This window comes from Cucurbita pepo, chromosome 14 (assembly GCF_057944985.1).
Source record: "Cucurbita pepo subsp. pepo isolate OVF chromosome 14, ASM5794498v1, whole genome shotgun sequence".
NCBI classification, from domain to species: domain Eukaryota; kingdom Viridiplantae; phylum Streptophyta; class Magnoliopsida; order Cucurbitales; family Cucurbitaceae; genus Cucurbita; species Cucurbita pepo.
Genome location: NC_141811.1, coordinates 5,888,974 through 5,909,918, shown reverse-complemented (window position 1 = coordinate 5,909,918; position 20,945 = coordinate 5,888,974). Strand labels below are relative to the sequence as shown.

Here is a 20,945-nt window from a genome sequence, read left to right as displayed (position 1 = left end):
AGATATCTCACACTGGTTGAGAAAGAGAACGAAACATTCTTTATAAACAATACTGAATCCACAAAGCTATCTGCATCGGTAACACTTTACAACATTAAATCCTAAGCATAAAGGTCATCATTCAAGCACTAAATGCGGGTTAAGAGGATCATACTCATTCGTGCTTTATAGGTGAGTCCAGATGTAACGGCCCAAGCCCACTGCTATCAGATATTGTCCTCTTTGAGCTTTCCCTTTCGAATTTTCTCTCGTTGCGAGATCTCACATTGATTGGAGAGGAAACGAAATAGTTCTTATAAGGGTGTGGAAACTTTTCCTTAATGGACCCATTTTAAAACTTTGAAGGGAAGCTCGAAAGGAAAATTGGCTTCTTTTTCATCACAGTTGGGGTCACCCGCACAATACGAACAGATATATCAACTAGTTCTTCAGGAACCTCAACTTCATCCAGCAGAAGGAGCATTGCATTCTTCTATTTCCTTATAGCCCTACTACTATAATAAAAATCACGTATAGAAATTTAAATTGATGCAATTCTATTTGTATTGAATTAGTCTATGGCTATCATTTATCATGTATAGGGTTTAATCTAGATATCAGTTTCAGATCAATCTGCTAACCAGCCCCTTAGTTAGACGGTCTCTAAACACTTCTTTACATAAATATTCGGGTGAGCGCGTGAAGGCACGCATGGTGGTGCGTGAGGTTAGTTTTCGGCCTATTCGACTGTTTTTTGCTCTGATTTCGATACTAACTTTATTATGGCTTGAATTAGGACCTACCAAAGATTTTTCATAAATTTTAGAGTCTTTTAACATGCAAAAAGCTAGTTTGGAAAGACACACATCATCCAAGTAAGTAACCACACGGATTTTAGGAAGTAATACTTGTAGTGATCGTTTGGTAACTCATCATGCTAGTAAAACCAAACCTTAGGCGATTAGATTCAATATGACTTGAGTCTAGGACGATTGGATAGACAAATAGTCACACTTGGTATTGACATGATTAAATTACTCCTCGCATGATGCAATGGATTGTTTACTACTGCTTCTACATAACCGTGCTGATACGAAGGGCGGAAATTTGTGTATCTTCGCTCCGAGTGTTTGATGGATGTTGTCATCCCTTTGAGCATGTGTAACTGTATGAGAAACAGTTTAAGACTAGGGTGAAAGTGTTTGTTTGGCTAGACTATAACTTAGGATGGAACGCCTCTAGTAGACCGAGCGCATTAGAATTTTGAGAGACGATCAGAGAGTGTGGTCCTAATGCTCCTGACCGATCTAGACTAGAAGAGTCGGAACTAAGGAACTTGGACACATAAATCCATGTCAAGACAATCAAACTACCCTAAAGATCTAGAAGACTGCCACAACAACCCCAGAAAAAGTTAAGATAGCTTCCTAGGTTGATAACAGCCAATACAGTGTCTGCGGAGCTTCCACATCCCTACACAGTAGATTTGCTCTGTGGGTGGCTGATGATCATGCAGGTAGTCAACAGAGTTGGCACGTACAGGGGGAGTGCCCTTGACCTTAAGCGACTACATGACATGTAGGATGAGTATGTCAACTACCCCTCATGAATGACGAGCAGACTAGCACTCACCATTTGTCCCCGTCTGTTAAGGAGAGTTCTTTGAGGTAACGCCTCAACATAGGACACCAGTTACCACTACGTATGCTAAGTTAACTACCTAAATTGTGCAGACAAATAGCATTACACCTAGAGCCTAGAGTAAAGTTTGTGGTCTCCCACTAGGTTAAGGATGCGCGATGAGAGTCTATAAGTAGGTTGCTTCCTAGTATATTTATATACTCATCCGCTTCCCCAATTCTCTTTTCCAATGTTTGTAAGCTGTTGGTAGAGGTGGAGGAGCGTTCTAAAACTGTGCGGTCACATGGGGAGACATTGTTGAATACAAACCAAAACGAGAAATAGAGAATCCCCCCAAAGACAGAGAGAAAAAGAGAGGATAATGGCAGCCGTCGTTGAAGTTATAAGAATAGCTAAGGGCGTCTTAGTGGAAGGTAAAAGGCTTGGAGGCGAAAACTCGGTCGCGACCCTTCAGCCACCTTTTCAGATAAGAAAAACTAGAAAACAAAACATTGCCCTGATCAAATCTAGGACGGTAAAATAAGATGAAACGTAACTATCCTAACACCGGTTCCATGATCTTCACGCATCGTCTCCCTCATCCGTATAAGGGTGCCTTGCCTTTACCTGAAATATAAGAGTAACACATATCTCGAGTAATTTAAGAAATATTCAGTAAACCCAACTATTAGGTTGTGAAATGCAAACACATGCGACATGATAAGACCTATCATTTAAAACATCATTTTTTATTCTCTTATGTGGTTTTCTAGTCCGAGCTAAGTTGGAGGTGTAATACTTCTCTACACACGACCTACACGTGCGAACATGGGCTTACCAATCGGGTTCACACACCCCTGGGCCTGCTGGTCAGGCTAGCACTCGTTGATGGGTTGTTGTCGGACACCCTAAGAGAATAGCGACCGTCATAGCATCATGGTAAACATGATGGTCATTTTAGTTTATAGTGTACGAGTCTGTACACATCATAATGAGAAAGTATTCCAATGCATGTGGATAATTTGGGTCAAGAGTCATCAACATTAAACAATTAAATTGATTAAACAAGTATACTTTCACTTTAAATTTAGAAAAAAAAAGAAAAAAAAAAACCTCCTCAGTCCTCACTTAAAAAATAAACCCTAAACCCTAAATTCTAAACTAGAAGAGTATAAAACATATCTACTCATTCATAATAACAAACGTAGAAATTCTAGTTGTTTGAGTAAAGATTCTACACGAGTGTAGATAAAGTGATACCCAAAGCCACCTAGGCCATGTAGGTAGCCCCGTAGCTGGCAAGCATATGGAGTTGTTCCTCCAAACTTATAGCGATACTATGGTTATGTGGGAAGGTATGCCAGTTAACTTTTCACAAATGATGTTCAACCAACAAATATCATATCATATTATCCTAATAGATTCTATGAGGTAGTGTCTCAACCCAAGATATTGATCATCAAGTACGGTATATATGATAGCTAATTAAATCAAAAGAACATTAAATTTAGTTCACCCCAAACTAGGATACAAAGTCCATTAGAACCACAACACCAGTGGTACAAAGAATAGGTAAACCACCTCTAGACCCATGAGTTTGTACCGGTCAGAGTCGAGGCCTTTTCAACAGTGGGTTTGTGATGGTCCGACTCAAAACCTTCCTAAAAGTTTAGATAGCCCTAGAATTAGGTCCTAACTTACTAGAGCTTGAAGAAAAGTATATGGTAACCTATTAAGGATTGGATTGGATGCTGGTAACCTATCAGGAATTTGATGCAATGAAAACCTACGAGGAGACTCCATACTAAATATTTTTATACTCGTCCAATTTACCTTTCTTTTTATGTGTTCCATGATTGTCGATTCAGGCGGAGGAGCGTTCAGGAACTACATAAGAGGGTTGACGTGGAGAGTCAATCTAGTCTATAAATTTTGGGGTCTTTTATATTTTCTTCAAAATTGTATCCAAACTTATTTACTGCGTGTGTGGTGCAGTGAAAAGATAAAATATAAGATAGAAGATAGAAGGGATGGATGAGGATAGGCATTGTGTGGATGGCGCAAGTTAGAGTAAGAGAGGCAGTACCAATCAGTAAGCCCTTGTCGGGTGGCAGTGTTTTTCACATGCAAAAAGAACCCACGTGTCAGAATTGGGCGACCCCATATCTATGAAGTGCTTTTAGAGTACTTGACAAACTGAATGGTATGATATTATCTACTTTGAATATAAAAGCACTCCCTCCAAATGACTTCAAACTAATTAAGATATATTTCTTACTTATAAATTCATGATCATTTTCTAAGTTAGCCAACGTGGGACTCCCTCCCAATAATTTTCAACACTTTCTTCCTTGGATTCCTTTTCTATTAACCCGCGTGAACATCTTTTCTTAATATCTCGTTTTTCGTGTATTCTTATCTACTTCACTCGGTACTCCCGTTGTGCTATATAAGAAGCAGAGCAGAGGAAAGGCATGAGAAGAAACAATTGAAGCGAGAGAGAGATAGAGAGAAGTGATAGATATAGGGCGGAAGAAGAGTGGTTTGGTGCTGGCAATGGTAGCCATGATGCTTATAATGGTATCAGTGAGTGGCATTGAAGATGAACTCATACAACTTCCTTAAGAATTGGAACAAAATGAAGGTGCAGAAAGGTTGTTGGATGGCGTGTCCAGAAAAATGTTTAAAGGCCTGGGATCGAGTATGGGAAAGTGTCCCTCCGGCTTTTGCACTGCCAATGCAGAATAGCCTCCACTTCACCCTTTGTCTATGCTACATGTGTTCCAAAATGATATCTATCACCACTCCTACTCCTACTCCTACTACTACTTCCACTTATTATGTCACCACCTTCTCAGTCTTCCCTCTCTATGTTCTAATGAATAACAACCTTTATTTTGAATAACTTTCTTCTTTTGTTCCATTCCATAGTTTTGGATGCATTATACCATACACTTGTTTAGATAATAACGGTTAGAATGATATACTTTCGATTCTCGAGCAACATATCTCACATTGGTTGGAGAGGAGAACGAAGCATTCTTTATAAGAGTGTAGAAACCTCTCCTTAGTAGACGCGTTTTAAAAACTTTGAGAAAAAACCCGAAAAGAAAAACTCACAAAGAACAATATCTGCTAACGGTGGACTTGGGCTAAACAGAAGAACCGTCTATGGAATTCTTTTCTTACACATTTGAAGGCTAAAGCAGACCTGGTTAATGTGCCAAGATTGTCGGGGACCTGCAATAAGCAAAGATAAACTTGTAAATCTTGTGTTGACGAATGGATACTGAATCCACAAAGCTATGTGCATCAATAATACTTTATAATATCAAATCCTAAGCATCGAGGATCATAATCATTCATGTGCTTTATAGGTGAGTCCAAATGTAACGGCTCAAGTGCACCACTGGTGGATATTGTCCTCTTTGTGCTTTCCCTTTCGGTGACCCCATATGCATGTAAGTGTCATCCATCCCATTGCTTTTGGATTTCCTATCTCTCGTGCTTCCTACATTTTCTTTGAAACTTATCCTCTGATGTTGATTGTTCAAGACCGGTCTCTCGTGGATTTTATGGCGCTTTTGGATTTTAAGCCCACCGCTACTTCATGCATGATTTGACTGTTAAATGCAAATATTACTTTGAAATATTTTAAAAATGATGTCATAAGACTTGCACGTTAAAAATAAAATCTTTAAATTAATAAAAAAACATATAAGAAACGAGAATAAACGATATATTCAAAAACTAGAAAACAAAATATTGCTCTAATCAAACCTAGGACGGTAAAATAAGATGAAACGCAACTATCTTAATACCGGTTCCATGATCTTTACGTGTCACTTCCGTCATCCATATAGGGGTGTCTTGTCTTTACCCCGTTATTAGGTCATTGAAATGCAAACACATGCAACATGGTGGGACTTATCATTTATAACATCATTTCATTCTCTTTGGCGCCTTTCCAGTCCGGGATAAGTTGAATATGTAGTACTTCTCTACACAGAACCCACACGTGCAAACGTGGGTCCACCAAGTGGGTTCGCACACCTCTGGGTCTATTGGTTGGGCTAAGTTGGATATGTAGTACTTCTCTACACACGACCCACACGTGCGAACGTAAGCCCACCAAGTGGGTTCGCACACCTCTGGGTCTACTGGTTGGGCTAACACTAACTGACAGGCGGTTGCTAGACACTCGCAGGGAATAGCGATCGTCATAGAATCATGGTAAACATGATGATAATTTTAGTCTCATAGTGTACGAGTCCGTACACATCATAATAAGGAAGTATCCCGATGCACGTGAACATACAATTATGCATGAGGTCCCCATACTTTCCATCATGGCGTAATAAATAATGCAAGATAACCTCCGTTCTTTGTTCTTATACATCATTTCATACATAACATAGCTTCCAAGTCATGGCAGAAGGAGGTGATGCATCATAGATCTTTTGATCAAAACATATCATGGCATGTCATGGTATATCATCACCTAACATAACATATCACAGTACACATGACATGCTATACATATTATGGACTAACGTATCATATCACAGTACATCATTTTCTGACTTGGAGTTGTCAAAAAAATGTATTCTTCAGGCTACGTGGGACAACTTTCATTTTTTTTTTTTAAATTTTGGGTTATTACTGACATACTTGTGTGTACGCGTAAAATCATTTAAAAATAAACTCACTTTACATGGACTTTAAATGTCCATAAATTTATTTGAAACGTAATAATAGCGTTGAAAATTAACATCTCTTGTCCAAGTTTTAAAAATAATGATGTTGACTTGTCCAACACAAGGACTATGACTTAAATGCGAAAATCTAACTATCGTGACTTTGTTTCCATGGCCTTCTCAACTGATGCCGTCATCCATACATGATAGCCTTACTTTTTACCTTGTTGGCCTAAGCTGAAGTCGTTAAATTATGTTCCTTTGATCTTGCTTGTCAAGGTCTGATTCTAAACTTGAAGTTCAGTTACGGAGTAGATGTGCGATGAATTGAGTTTGAGAAGATCGAGTAGATATTAGCAACAACGAGTAATTCATATTTGAGTTTAAAATAAAACAAAAAACAGAGTTTTATATTGTTTGTTTGTGGTTCAAAGATCCCTTTCCTAGTGATTACCAAAATCAAAGCCAGTCTCTATCAGCATTGGAATTAAGTTCAATTAAATCTTGAACGCAAATTCATGCGACCTATATTACATTAGGGGTCGGCAACAACCATCTGAGCCATCATGTTCTTGTCCACCTAACTAGATCCAAATTGGTTGGTGGGGGCATTTGAGTTTGACTTCCCTCCAACAATTTTGGACTCTAAACTTTAATCAATATTACAATCTCTATTCTTAATTTAATTTTCACTAATTCACTCGTTCAACGCGGTAAAAATCTTAATAAACTCGTTAAATTCATTAGGATAAACCCTGACCTAAACTTATGTACGGTTTGATAGAGATATCCATTTTATCGGTAGGGATCCGTCCTGAACCCGAAATAAATTTCTTGTTTAGATGAAGAATAAGGGAGGGAGGACGGTGAAGTGAAGATTTGAGCATAATCTAGAATATTATTTTAACTCGTTTAGATATAATCAGATCTTTATTATTCAAACAAAATACAGATAAAGATTTAATGCTATAATTTAAAAAAATTTATTAGTGTCTTAATCGATCAAGGGATTGTTATGTTGTTATGAACTTAAACAATTCATCTTCTAGCTTTCGTACGAGTTCTTTTGATTCTATATTTAAGTCCGAATTTCTCTGCGACGAAAGAGAATATATTCATAATTAGATCGAAAAAATGGTAATTCGATGCATAAATTGATGGAATTAATTGAATAAGAGATGGTGTTAGAAGGAACCTGAAGAAGAAAAACCATATATTGGGTTGAGCTGCCAAAGGGGAAGACATTGACATTAATGATCTTAAAATTGAGCTTCTCCATTTCCTCTAATAACTTCGCCAACAAACCCTCATGTTTCTCACAGTGGATTCGAACAAGAACATGTTTGTCTGAGATTTTGGCTTCGATTTCCACTAGTTTTTGGTCGGAAAATCCAGTTTTGTGATTGTGTTCTTCCCCATCAATGTCATCACAATCATTCATGTTGTTACATAAATGGGATTTCTTTATCAAAATGGCTGATTCAATGTTGCTGTTCTTGCCCATTTCCTCTAGTGATTCCACACGTTCTTGTAGCTGTTTTATGTACTTGATTGCATCTCCTAGAATTGAGGCTTTATCCATCTGTAAAACAAATTATAATAATTCATCTATCATAGATATGGGTCAATCATGACTCTCGTAACAATATGATATTGTCCACTTTGAGCAATAAGCTCTCGTGAATTTGCTTTTGGACTTTTCCAAAATGCCTCATACCAATGGAGATGTATTCGTTACTTATAAACTCACGATCATTCTCTTAATTAATCAACATGGGACTCCCTCCTAACAATTCTCCTCTCGAACAAAGTACAACATAGAGCTTCCCTTGAGGCATATGAAGCCCTCGAACAGTGTCCCTTTAATTGAGACTCGACTTCTTCTCTAAAGTCCTCAAACAAAGTACACCTTATGTTTGACACTTTAGTCACTCTTGATTACACTTTCGAGTCTCACAATTCTTTGTTCGACATCTGAGGATTCTATTGATATAGCTAAGCTAAGGGCATGGTCATGAATTTGTAAGTAAGAAATCACAACTCTCCACAATGATATTGAGAATGTTTGCTTAATCCACTAAATGGTGTGTGAAAGTTCTCTATTTATAATCAAATAAATTAGAATGATATGGTAGGAAGATATTTGTATTTACTAAAATATCAAATATGATATATATGGTAAACTATAATTTAGTATTAAATATTTTCGACAGAGATGATATTATCGATTCTGAGCATAAGTTAATTTAAAGGATGATCATGAGTTTATAAATAAGAAATACATCTCTATTGATACGAGACCTTTTGAGAACTCAAAGTAAACTTAAATGGAGAATATCATACCATTGTAGAGGATCGTGATTCATAACAGATATTATGCGTAATTAAAGGTAAAATTAGTATAATTTGGGTACCTTCTTAAGGCCAGGTAAGAGGGCTGAAAGAGCAATGAATCTCTGGCTGAGTTTCTCCCGGCGTTTCCTCTCAGCCAGAACGTGATCTTTAGCACGCGGCGGATTTCTACCAACATTAACCAACGGCCAAATCTCCGCCGCTGCCGCCGGACAAAACTTACCCTCCTGAAATAAGATCATCTGAGACGATGAAGACGCCACGGCCGCCGAGCCACCGCAAGACCACCAGTGGTTGAACAATGGAGGTGAATCGGAGGTGGGGATGGCGTTGAATAATTGATACTGATCATGAAATAGCAACGATGAATCTTGTTCTTCTCCCATCATTCACGATTGCCAAATCGTTTACCTTCTTCTATGAGTGCCTTAGTTGAATGAATATTAATATATCTGAGTCGCACGTGTGAATGTGAACTGCCTACAATGCCTTCTATATATATATATATATATATATATATATATATGGGTGTTCATATTTGGTGAAGTCGCTTTCATTTTGTCAAAGAGAGTTGAGTTGTAGGAAATGGGAGTGGTCTCGCCACCGTCTACACCCACTCTTTTATTTCGCATGTCATTGTTTGTGTGGCAAAGTCCACTTCCTTCAAGATTTTGTTCTTAATTAATTTCTCCCCAATTATTTGAGTGAAATATGTCTTTTTCGACCGACCCGATTCAAATTGACCATAGAAGTTTTGTTTAGATCGAGAGTCTGAAAGGAGAAGAGAGTGGAAAGAGATTTTTTTTTTTTTTTTTTTTTTCTCGTAGATACCCTTCTCGACCTAATCCAATTCCTGCCTCTACTTCATTTTGCTTGATGATATAATATAATTGAAATTTGAATTTTTAGAAATTAGGTTGGTTCACCACTCGGAGGTCTCAATTCACCCCTGATCTTCCGTAGAATTATTGATCGGCTCGACTATAGAATCCGACATTGATAACACTACTGTCGTCAAGAACTTGGCCTCGGGCATTGGGGACACCGTCTTCGGAGGTTTAGGCTTGCACCGGGGAGTCGAAAGCATTGACCTCCATGAGAGTGGTGAGGAAGCCTGATTGGGTCATTAGATTAGGCTTTTTGTATGGAACACCACCCCTTTCCAGAACCCACTCATACTTATTTTTTTTTTTTTTTTTGAAGAAGTTATATTTAAAATAGAAATTATTCATTAAAATTATTTAAAATGAATATTTTTTAAATATTATGTATATTTGTACACATACATACATACGAGCAAAAATAAATAGGGAATGGAAAATGAATTAGAAAATTGGGATGAAATAGAGATATTTATATAATCCGCGGACACCCAACCGAATGAAAAATCCTTATTTAAATGAAGACTAAACATAGATATAAATTATATTTATCGTCCCGTGTGAAAAATTATGTTGTTTTCTTAAAATTTGAATTTTTAGAAATTATGTTGAATATTATTTTATATTTTTTATTTATAAAATATTATTAATTTTGTTGAATATATTTTTAAAAATATTAAAAAAAAAAAAAAAAAAAAAAAAAAAAAAAAACTTGAGAGAGAGTAGTAAAATTATATTCTAGGCGGACCCTTCGTTTCAGGTAAGTTAAAAATAAAATATTTTTATTACTATTGAAATATAATAATTAAAAAATAAATAAATGGTTTATTTTATTTTATTATTTTAAATTCATTAACTTAGTTTTTGTAAAGAAAATGACTTATTTTAAAATAAAAATATAATAAGAAAGGTTTTTGAGAAAATTGACTTTGTCAAAAACAAAATATATTATCTTAAAATGAGTAATTTAAATTAAATATGAATAAAGGATTTTGTTAATACGATATAACTTTTAATATGTTCATTTTTATTTTGAATATTATTATTTTATAGATTGAGAACCTTGTTAATACATCTCATTCAAAGTTAATATTATTTAACTTACTAATTTTATTTTAGTAATTAATAAACTTAATTTTTAAAAATAAAAAATAAAAAAATGTAATATTATTTATGTTAATGATATTTAGTAATAAATTATAGTTTACCATATATATTATATTTGATATTTTATTATAAGGCAAATATTAGATATTTGCTTTTATCTTTACATTTATTGTTATTTCAGTTTATTACTACTTCCATATCTTCCATATCCTTGTAATTTATTTGATTATAAATAAGATAAATTTCACACCTAAATGGTGTGGTGGATTAATCAAACATTCACCATTTAGGTGTTAAATAATATATTCAGGAGATTATATTTTACGGTAGTATTTGTGGGAAAAAAAAAGTATATTTAAGCCGAAGCTCCCGAGCCGACTTGTTCTCATTCTCACAGGCTTGGCTTGGCCTGGCTTGGCTTGGCTTGGCTTGGCTTGGCTTGGCCTGTCTGGCGTTGTCCCTGTTTACACATATATGAATACATATATATATATACACTAAGTGAGGGGTGGTGCGGAGACGGTGAATATAATCCCCGTCTCCGTTTAGTTCTCATTTAAGTGAGTATTTCTTATTCCATTCAAGGTGGATCCCGGTGGGTTAGATAGGCATCTTTATCCATATTCTCATTTTTTAGTTCATTCTTCGTTCTTACAAAATTCTCCATTTATTTTTTTGAGTCTATATTGTTCGATAAAAGTGTCCCACATTGGTTAATTTAGGGAATGGTCATGAGTTTATAATCAAAGAACACATTTTCCATTGGAATGAGACATTTTGGGAAATCCCAAAACAAAGCCATGAGAGCTTATGCTCAAAATTGGCACTATCATACCATTATGGAGGGTCGGGTTCATCTAACATATATATTAAAATAATATTTATTTAAAATAACCTAATAAATCTAATAATATTTCTACTAAACATATTCTTTGACCATGTTTTGTTCTCATTCATGTTCTTTTTAGTATAGAATTATTCTAACGGAAACACGTTCAAGTATGAAAGTTTCTATAAAGAGCCACCGAAAAGAAAGATATACGTTGTGATCTCGATTCATTCATGTATCATTTATTTACCAACATCACAATAATATTTTGGAATCTATGACAACTGTTATAAAAAAGAAAAGGTAAATAAACAATAATAAAAGTGGTCAAACATAATGGAAAGGGTGATCCCCTAAAAAGTTGGGAAAAGGTGGTTATATCTTTATTGTTTTGGAGCAAGGGAAAAGGGGTTGAAAGTGAACTCTTTTGCATCTTTTTATCTAAAACACGAACAACAAAGTGAAGAGGGCATTCATAATTCATAATAATTCATTATTGTATATAATGTTTAAAGGGAGAGTGTTTGAGTTTGTACTCATAAACTTCTCTCCTTTCCATACCCATTGGTTAAACCTAAAATCATGTTGGATTCTCATTGCCTTTAATCATTTCCTTTCATCACCTTTCATTCTCTTTCCTCCCTCTCATGGGCTTGAGCGGATATAAATGATATCAAAGCTAGACACCGAGAGGTGTGCTAGCAATGATACTCACTCTGGCCCTCAAAGAGATGGATTGTGAGATTAAAACCGTGAGGCTAACAACGATATGTAACGGGCCAAAATGACCACATGGGTATATAAATGAATTGAGACTACTTGTAACGACCTAGATCCACCGCTAGTAGATATTGTCCTCATTGGGCTTTCCCCTCAAGGCTTTAAAACACGTCTGTTAGGGGAAGGTTTCCACACCCTTATAAATGGTGGTTTGTTCTCCTCCCCAACCAATGTGAGACATCACAATTGGTATCAGAGCCAGACATCGGACGATATGCCAGCCTTCTCACTATTCCCCAAAATGGGGTAGACACGAGACGGTGTGCTAGTAAGAACGCTAGGCCCAAATGGGGGTGAATTTGGGGCGGTCCCACATCGACTAGAGGAAGGAAAGAGTGTCAACGAGGACGCTAGGCCTCAAAGGGAGGTGGATTGTGATGTTCCACATTAGTTAGGGAGGAGAACAAACCACCATTTATAAGGGTGTGGAAACCTTCCCCTAGCATACACGTTTTAAAGCCTTGACAGAAAGCCCAAAGATGACAATATCTACTAGTGGTGGATCTGGGTCATTACACTACTGATACATCAATATTATTAAAACTGTATTTAAGACACCGAGTATAGTGATAATAAACTATTCAGGTATATCATTGTTAACGGGTATAGTTTATAAAGTTTATGAGATATATTTAAACTATAGTACTAAGTTGGTAGTTTATCTTATAAGTTATATCCCTAATTAGTAGCATTATTATTGTTATTATTATTATTTGATATCATATGAATTATTAAGAAAATGAAAGAGGGAGAGAAACGACAGCGCATTGATGGGTGAGTCCCAATTGTGGGAAAACACAAATCAAAATTATTATTATAATTTATTTTTAAAAAATAAAAAAATAAAAAAATAAAAAATATGGATTAAAATTAGGAAGTGGTTGGGAAGAGGAAAAGGAGGAGAGATTTTTAAATTTTAACAGAGCCTCCCTCTTAAATCTTTAATTAACCTCACTAAATGATTCCCTAAACCTTGATTAGTGGGCTTATTCTTTTATTTTTAATTATTATTGATATATTTTTTATTTCTGTTTAAGTTGATCATAGCTGGATGTTCTTGGATTTCTCACTAATGGATTCTTTTTTTATTAATTTAATTAATTGAAAATATTAATTAGCTAATTATTTAATTACTACTCTAATACATTGGTAATGTTGACATTTTTATTTTTAACTTTTGAAAGCTGTAATAATTAATTGAACTTATTTAATTTATTTTAGTTAAATTTATATATATATATATTTTCATTTTACTAATTTGTTTAAATGACCTAATAACCCGACCAATCCAAACTACTCAACCCAAAGTATAACGTTGGGTTGGGTTGGGTTGAGTTTTTTTTCTTTTTACGATTTAAATTTAGATTGCATAGAAACCTTAATATTTGTGTTGGTAACGGTCTAAGCCCACTGCTAGTAGATATTGTCAAGGTTTTTAAAATAGGGAGATGTTTTCACACCCTTATAAGAAAAATGTTTCATTTCCTTTCTAGACACTAGACAGTGGTGGACACCAGACAGTGTGCCAACTAGGATGTTGAACCTCAAAATGGATGAATTTTGAGATACTAGAGGAAACAAAACATTTTATAAGGGTGTGAAAATCTCTCTCTAATAAACGCGTTTTAAAAACCTTAAAAACCGTGAGGAAAGACGGAAAAAAAAAATTCTATAGAAGAAAATATCTACTGGCAATAGACTTCATGGATTGTTACACGGTTGATTCATGAGTTGACATTTTTTAATAATTTGAAGAAGAATATGAATTTTTAAGTTTTGTAAATAATAATAATATCTTAAATTGTAAAAATACAAATAAGAATATTAAATATGTGTCTCAAAACTTATTGCAAAACCTTACCAAACAGTCGGATTGTAAGGAAAATGACAATAGGGTCCAACTCCGATCAGGCGTAGGACACGTTCTCTTGAGTAAAGTAAAGGTGGAAGGGAAGGGGTAGTGTGGTAATTGTGGGGTTAGTTTTGGCTGCTCCGTCATTTTCATCTCACGTGGGGACCCACGTGATCGGTCATGGATGGAGGGGGTAGAAGGTTAAGGTTTGTTGTGTTTGTGGTCCCCATTTAGGTGAGGTTTGTTGCACGTGGCACCCAGGGCAATTCAGTAAATTTTAGTTATGAAATTAAAATTAAATTTAACTCTTCTTAACTATTTATGTAAATATTTTTATTATTTTTATTTTTTACAAAATGTAACTGAATAGGATAATATAAATCAATTAATATTTTTTTAAAAAAATAATATAAACCCTAAATTGAGCACAATAATTTATGCATGAAATTGGAAACAGAAATTGAATTGAGAGCGGTAGGAGAGTTGCCCTTTAAAGATGAGGGCTTTTTGGTCATTTATTTGCTAATTTTGGGTGGGTGGGCCCCACCATATACTCATCCATTTGGTACCATAATTTCAGTTTTAAATGGTCCCCACTTTTCTTCCTACTATTTTAAATATTATTATAATATTACATTTATGGTTATTAAAAATTAATAATTGTTAAAATATGATAAAAAGTATTATATTCTTTTTAGTAAACAATATCCATGAATTATGCCAACATATGAGCAATATCATTTAAATCATTTAAATGTGATCATTTCGGTTCCTAACTAATATAAATTCAATTATTATACTTATTTTAATTAATTTTTATTTTCCTAAATTACAAAAAATACGACGTATATATTAAAAATAATAAAAATTTCAATCATCTATAGCCACGTGTAAGAACACCGCGTTACGAATATTAATTATAAACTTTTAATTATTATTATTATTATTTTTTTAATTAAAGTTTTTATTATTGTTTTTTTGTGTTTGAAAAGCTTTTGGTTTTTTTGTTGAGAAAAGTTACGCAGTTTTTCTTCTATTTGGCCATTAGCTTCGAGAAAAGCCTCGTATCAATCAATCAAACTCTCGTGTAAACTTTACAAATTCGATCGGGTTCGTTCAATTACTTCAATTTTTTTTTTTTTTTTTTATAAATGATTGGAACGTTTTTGTCTCTCTTTGAGAAGAAGGAAAACTCGACTCAGCCCATCCAAACCAAATACACTTGAATCGCAGTAGTTTGTGTATACCACCAAAATGGAGGTTTATCTGTCATTAGATAGACACTTATTTATGCCTGATTCGATAAAAGTGCGTTCATGTCGTGAATTCTTGCCCAAAATTTGTAGTTTGTTTAATTTGAATCATGATTTCAATATTTTATCGCCTTTAAATATTTAATTAAAATTTTATATTCAAATTCAATCATACCAATAATTTAAAAACTAAATTAGAAGCAGGGATGTAACGTATTTAAAAAAACTCATAAATCAATATAATAAATAAATAAAAAAATGTATATATATATATTAATATATATATATATATAAATTAAATGAAACTCTTTCTGGGGATAGTTATCATGAACCACCTTTTGTAATTAAATTGCAAGAAAATAAATATTAATAATTGCAAAAGAGAATTTCATTTTAATTTTTTATTAAAATAATAATAATAATAATAATAAATTTGGAAGATAAAATGACCAACAGCTCACATCTGTTCTTCTACTACTCCCACCCTACTTCCTAACCAACGCTTTCTCTCTCAATTTCTCTCCCATTTTCCGACTGAAATCGCCATTGAAATGAAGCTTCTTCTGCTCCTCTTTCTCCTTCTTCACCTTCATACCCATCTCTCCCTTTCTTCTCACTTGCCTGAATTTCGTGCTCTTCTATCTCTCAAAACCTCCCTCTCCGATGACTCTCACTCGCCGCTTTCCAACTGGGATGCTGCTACGCCCCACTGTACTTGGACTGGAGTCGTCTGCGATTTCCGCCGCCATGTCGTCGGCCTTGACCTTGCCGGATTGAATCTCTCCGGCACTCTTTCTCCTGACCTGGGTAGTCTTCGGTTTCTCGCGAATCTATCTCTTGCTGCTAATCAGATTTCCGGCCCCATTCCGCCGGAGATCTCTGCTATCTCTCCGCTTAAATACCTTAACCTCTCGAACAATCTGATTAATGGCACATTTCCTTTGCAACTCTCCTTGCTTAAGAATCTGGAGGTTCTTGATTTGTATAACAATAATATGTCTGGGAACTTGCCGCTTGTGGTCATTGAGTTGCCGAATCTTCGCCATTTGCATCTCGGTGGGAACTTCTTCTCCGGTGTGATTCCGCCGGAGTATGGAACCTGGCAGTTCATGGAGTACTTGGCTGTTTCTGGAAATGAGCTTCAAGGTTCGATTCCGCCGGAGATTGGTAATTTAACGAGGCTTCGTGAACTTTACATTGGGTATTACAATACCTACGATGGCGGTTTGCCGCCGGAGATCGGAAACTTATCGGAGCTGGTTCGATTGGATGCGGCAAACTGTGGGTTAATGGGTGAGATTCCTCGCGAACTTGGAAAACTTCGGAAATTGGATACTCTGTTTCTCCAGGTGAATGGGTTTTCTGGGCCTTTGATTCCAGAGCTTGGGAGCTTAACCGAGTTGAAATCCATGGATTTGTCTAACAACATTCTTGTTGGGGAGATTCCGGACTCGTTCTCTCAACTCAAGAACTTGACGCTTTTGCATCTGTTCAGGAATAAGCTTCATGGAGCTATTCCACAGTTCATCGGTGAGTTAACGGAGCTGGAAGTGTTGCAGTTGTGGGAAAATAACTTCACCGGCTCTATTCCTTATAATTTGGGGAAGAATGGCAAGCTTGTTGTTCTTGACATTTCGTCGAACAAGTTGACTGGAACTTTACCTCCCGATATGTGCCATGGAAACCGGCTTCAAACTCTGATTACCCTCGGGAATTTCTTGTTCGGTCCAATCCCTGAATCTCTCGGTCGATGCGAATCATTGAGCCGTATTCGAATGGGGGAAAATTTTCTCAATGGTTCGATTCCGAAGGGTCTGTTCAGTCTGCCAAATCTTTCCCAAGTTGAGTTGCAGAACAATTTCCTCACCGGAGAGTTTCCGGTCACTGATTCTGTCTCAGCGAATCTCGGCCAAATTAGTCTCTCAAACAATCGCCTCTCGGGATCCCTTCCACCGATGGTTGGAAATTTCTCCGGTGTCCAGAAGCTTCTACTCGATGGGAATAAATTCTCCGGCCAAATCCCACCTGAAATCGGACGATTACAGCAGTTATCAAAGATCGATTTCAGCCACAACAAATTCTCCGGCCAAATCGCCCCTGAAATCAGCCAATGTAAGCTCTTAACCTTCGTCGATCTCAGTCGCAACGAACTCTCCGGTGAGATTCCGAATGAAATCACCACAATGAGAATATTGAACTATCTGAATCTCTCAAGAAATCACTTAATCGGAAGCGTCCCTGCTTCAATATCCTCAATGCAGAGCTTAACATCCGTTGATTTTTCATATAACAATCTCTCCGGTTTAGTTCCGGGCACCGGCCAGTTTAGCTACTTCAACTACACCTCATTCCTAGGCAACCCAGATCTCTGCGGTCCATACTTAGGACCTTGCAGAAATGGCGTCGACAATGGCACTCACCCCCCTCATTTAAAACCCTCACTCTCTGCCTCTGTTAAGCTTCTGCTCGTCATCGTCTTACTCGTCTGCTCCATCGCCTTCGCAATCGCAGCAATCATCAAAGCTAGATCGCTAAAACGAGCGAGCGGCTCTCGAGCTTGGAAACTAACCGCATTCCAAAGACTAGATTTCACAGTCGATGACATTTTGAACTCCTTGAAAGAAGACAACATAATCGGAAAAGGAGGCGCAGGGATTGTTTACAAAGGTTTTATGCCGAGCGGTGATCATGTCGCCGTGAAAAGGCTTCCGGCAATGAGCCGTGGGTCCTCCCATGACCATGGATTCAACGCTGAGATACAAACTCTGGGGAGAATTAAACATCGCCACATCGTTAGATTATTGGGTTTCTGTTCAAATCACGAAACCAATCTTCTGGTTTATGAATACATGCCTAATGGGAGTTTAGGGGAAGTTCTTCACGGGAAGAAGGGCGGCCATTTGCAGTGGGACACAAGGTATAAAATCGCCATTGAAGCTGCTAAAGGTCTATGCTATTTACATCATGACTGTTCGCCATTGATTGTTCATCGAGATGTGAAATCAAACAACATTCTTCTGGATTCTGATTACGAAGCTCATGTTGCTGATTTTGGGCTTGCCAAGTTTCTTCAGGATTCAGGTACATCAGAGTGTATGTCCGCCATAGCTGGTTCTTACGGATACATAGCTCCAGGTAACAATTTAATGTCGTATTACTCGAATATGGTTGTGGCTGAAAAATGTGATTATAAATTGAACTTATATATGTTATGCAGAATACGCTTATACACTACGAGTGGACGAGAAGAGCGATGTTTATAGCTTTGGAGTAGTACTTTTAGAATTGGTGAGCGGGCGAAAGCCCGTCGGGGAATTCGGTGACGGGGTCGACATAGTTCAATGGGTTAGAAAAATGACGAGCCCCAACAACGAAGGGGTGGTGAAAATCATCGATCCACGGCTGTCGTCGGTGCCGCTGAATGAAGTGAGTCATATGTTCTATGTAGCAATGCTGTGTGTGGAAGAGCAGGCAGTGGAGAGGCCAACAATGAGAGAAGTAGTTCAAATCCTGACAGAGCTGTCGAGGGCACCAAGCTGTAAAGAAGGCGAAGCAACATCGGCAATGTCACCACCTGGAACAACGGTGGCGTTGGATTCACCAAAGAAAACAACACAGCCACCGCCTGATCTTCTGAGCATTTGAAAATTGTAGTACGGAGTTTGTGTACAGTTTAGGGAGATGGGATTGGGGATTGTGGTGGCGGTGGTGGCGTGGTGGTGGTGAGAGTGAGATGGGTGTCAGTCATGTCATTCACCATCATCATCATTTAGTGGAACAGTAGAGTTAGAGTAGCAATAGAGAGGTCAGTGTTAATGGTGCGCTCTGGTTTTTAGTGTGCTAGTAGTAATGGAAACAGTGTGTTGTTATGTCAAGGAGGAAGAAGAAGATGATGCCCTTTATATGGATCAATCAGCCATTTTTCAAGCTTAATATAGTCTCTATTCTTTTCTGTTTCCATGGTTTTTTTTCTTGAATTGCTCAAGCATATTAATGAAAATCTGAGTATTAACCGTCTCCGTTCACAACTAGCCCAAAGATAAGAGTATTAACGAGAGTGACAAAGGGCTGAATCTTAGTACATCGTACCAGCAAGACCATTTACAACACCCTATTGCATATTTAAGTCGTCATATCCGCTAATTTAGAGGATGACATGAGTGCTTATGCTGAAAGGTAGACAATATTATACCATTGTGGAGAGTTGTGTTCATCTAACACATGATTTTACCGATTGTGTAGTGGGAATTACCTAACAAGGCGACCCGAGACTCATCGGTCGCAAACGGAAATTTTATTATATTATTAATATTGGCATAATGTTCCAAAATCCAATCAATGATGTGGCACGTCCCATCCATTTTCACAGTCCTAGATTCCCTCTTTAAAAAATATTATTATTATTATTATTTTTTTTTAGAAAACATTATTCTTTACGTTACCAACTCTTTCAACTTTTATCGTCCGGTGCCAACCAAATAGGTTAATGTTTTTTTTTTCAAACTTTAAGGTGGTTGGATTTTGGTTCTTTTTTCATGGTTTTTAAAAAAATTATATTTATCTCGATCACGTTATATTAATAATTAAAATCTTATATAGTGTACATAACAGGTCATAATTCATCGTTAATATTAGCTACAAATATTCTTTTTCAGACTGAAAAATGTTAACCGACAAGCTAAATGAGTTTCCAACTCAATTTTTATGATTTGGATTGGTTAGTCCAAATTTGTCGAGTTATTAGATCATATGAACATTCTGTTTGTACGTGGACGAACACCGTTTCATACCTCATCATCCTTCCTCTTTCATTTTTCTTCCACTTCTATAATTCAATCTCCAATCTAACGTTTTCTATTTCTCGTATTTTGTCCTTTTTAATTTCGTTAATACTTTTTTAATATCGTTCGTTCATTTTTTCACTCTCTAAATATTAAAATTTCAAAGAAATAGAAATTCCTCGATGATTTTTTCAACTGAAATTTCGATACAGAAAGATCTCTATCGGGACGGGAAGGTTATTAGGGTTAGATCGTTGAAAAAATGTGTGTCCAGAGGGAAAGGACAATTTTGTCCTCTAAATGACAAACTACTTTTCAACAAAATCTACCAAATACTGACCACTTTAGAGTTTGGACATTCAATTTTGCATCTCTATTATTACCTTATGCTACTTCTTTTCATTTAACCCCCTTTTTTTTTTTTTTTTTTTTTTTTTTTTTTATTTTATAACTTTTGTCTATTTTTATTAAAAAAAAAGAGAATATCGTCGTCACGAATCTTCCCACGATAATGTTAAACGACATTATTTAAAAAAAAAATAATACCCATTACTGAAAATTTGAAACTCGGACATTTTCCTACATCCTATGCAACATGTTCACATTATTTACTTTTCACTTCTAAGAGCGAACACTATTTCCACAGACCAACACGAATTCTTTCAATATGTTTCGTCTTTACTCACATACATCTTAAAAGAACATTCTAGAGGTCACTAATATAAAATTGCTTGACGGGAAGATTTTCTTAAAAAGCATGCAATTGAGACAAAACATACTGAAATGACTTGTAATGGTATGTGGGAATAGTAAC

At 36.2% G+C, this 20,945-nt stretch overlaps 2 protein-coding genes across 2 annotated transcripts; one reads left to right on the top strand and one right to left on the bottom strand.

Moving 5' to 3' along the window:
* Positions 1–7,282: 7,282 nt before the first annotated feature.
* On the bottom strand, positions 7,283–9,113 carry LOC111810419 (transcription factor bHLH25-like). Its single transcript, XM_023697126.2, has 3 exons — positions 8,711–9,113; positions 7,492–7,878; positions 7,283–7,390 (listed from the first exon to the last, which is right to left on the bottom strand). The coding sequence occupies exons 1-3, from the start codon at positions 9,035–9,037 to the stop codon at positions 7,310–7,312; spliced, it is 795 nt and encodes a 264-aa protein (XP_023552894.2). The 5' UTR covers positions 9,038–9,113; the 3' UTR covers positions 7,283–7,309.
* Positions 9,114–15,814: 6,701 nt separating this feature from the next.
* Positions 15,815–19,306, top strand: LOC111810093 (uncharacterized). Its single transcript, XM_023696665.2, has 2 exons — positions 15,815–18,485; positions 18,568–19,306. Exons 1-2 carry the CDS (start codon positions 15,902–15,904, stop codon positions 18,993–18,995), a joined length of 3,012 nt encoding a protein of 1,003 aa, XP_023552433.2. The 5' UTR covers positions 15,815–15,901; the 3' UTR covers positions 18,996–19,306.
* Positions 19,307–20,945: the final 1,639 nt, after the last annotated feature.

Excerpts from the sequence above, each read along its gene's own strand:
- LOC111810419 (XM_023697126.2), bottom strand. The coding sequence starts at position 9,037 with ATGATGGGAGAAGAACAAGATTCATCGTTGCTATTTCATGATCAGTAT. Across the intron at positions 7,879-8,710 it reads TCTTACCTGGCCTTAAGAAG|ATGGATAAAGCCTCAATTCT; the intron begins GTACCCAAATTA and ends TTTGTTTTACAG. Across the intron at positions 7,391-7,491 it reads ATATGGTTTTTCTTCTTCAG|AGAAATTCGGACTTAAATAT; the intron begins GTTCCTTCTAAC and ends CTTTCGTCGCAG.
- LOC111810093 (XM_023696665.2), top strand. The coding sequence starts at position 15,902 with ATGAAGCTTCTTCTGCTCCTCTTTCTCCTTCTTCACCTTCATACCCAT. Across the intron at positions 18,486-18,567 it reads TTACGGATACATAGCTCCAG|AATACGCTTATACACTACGA; the intron begins GTAACAATTTAA and ends TATGTTATGCAG.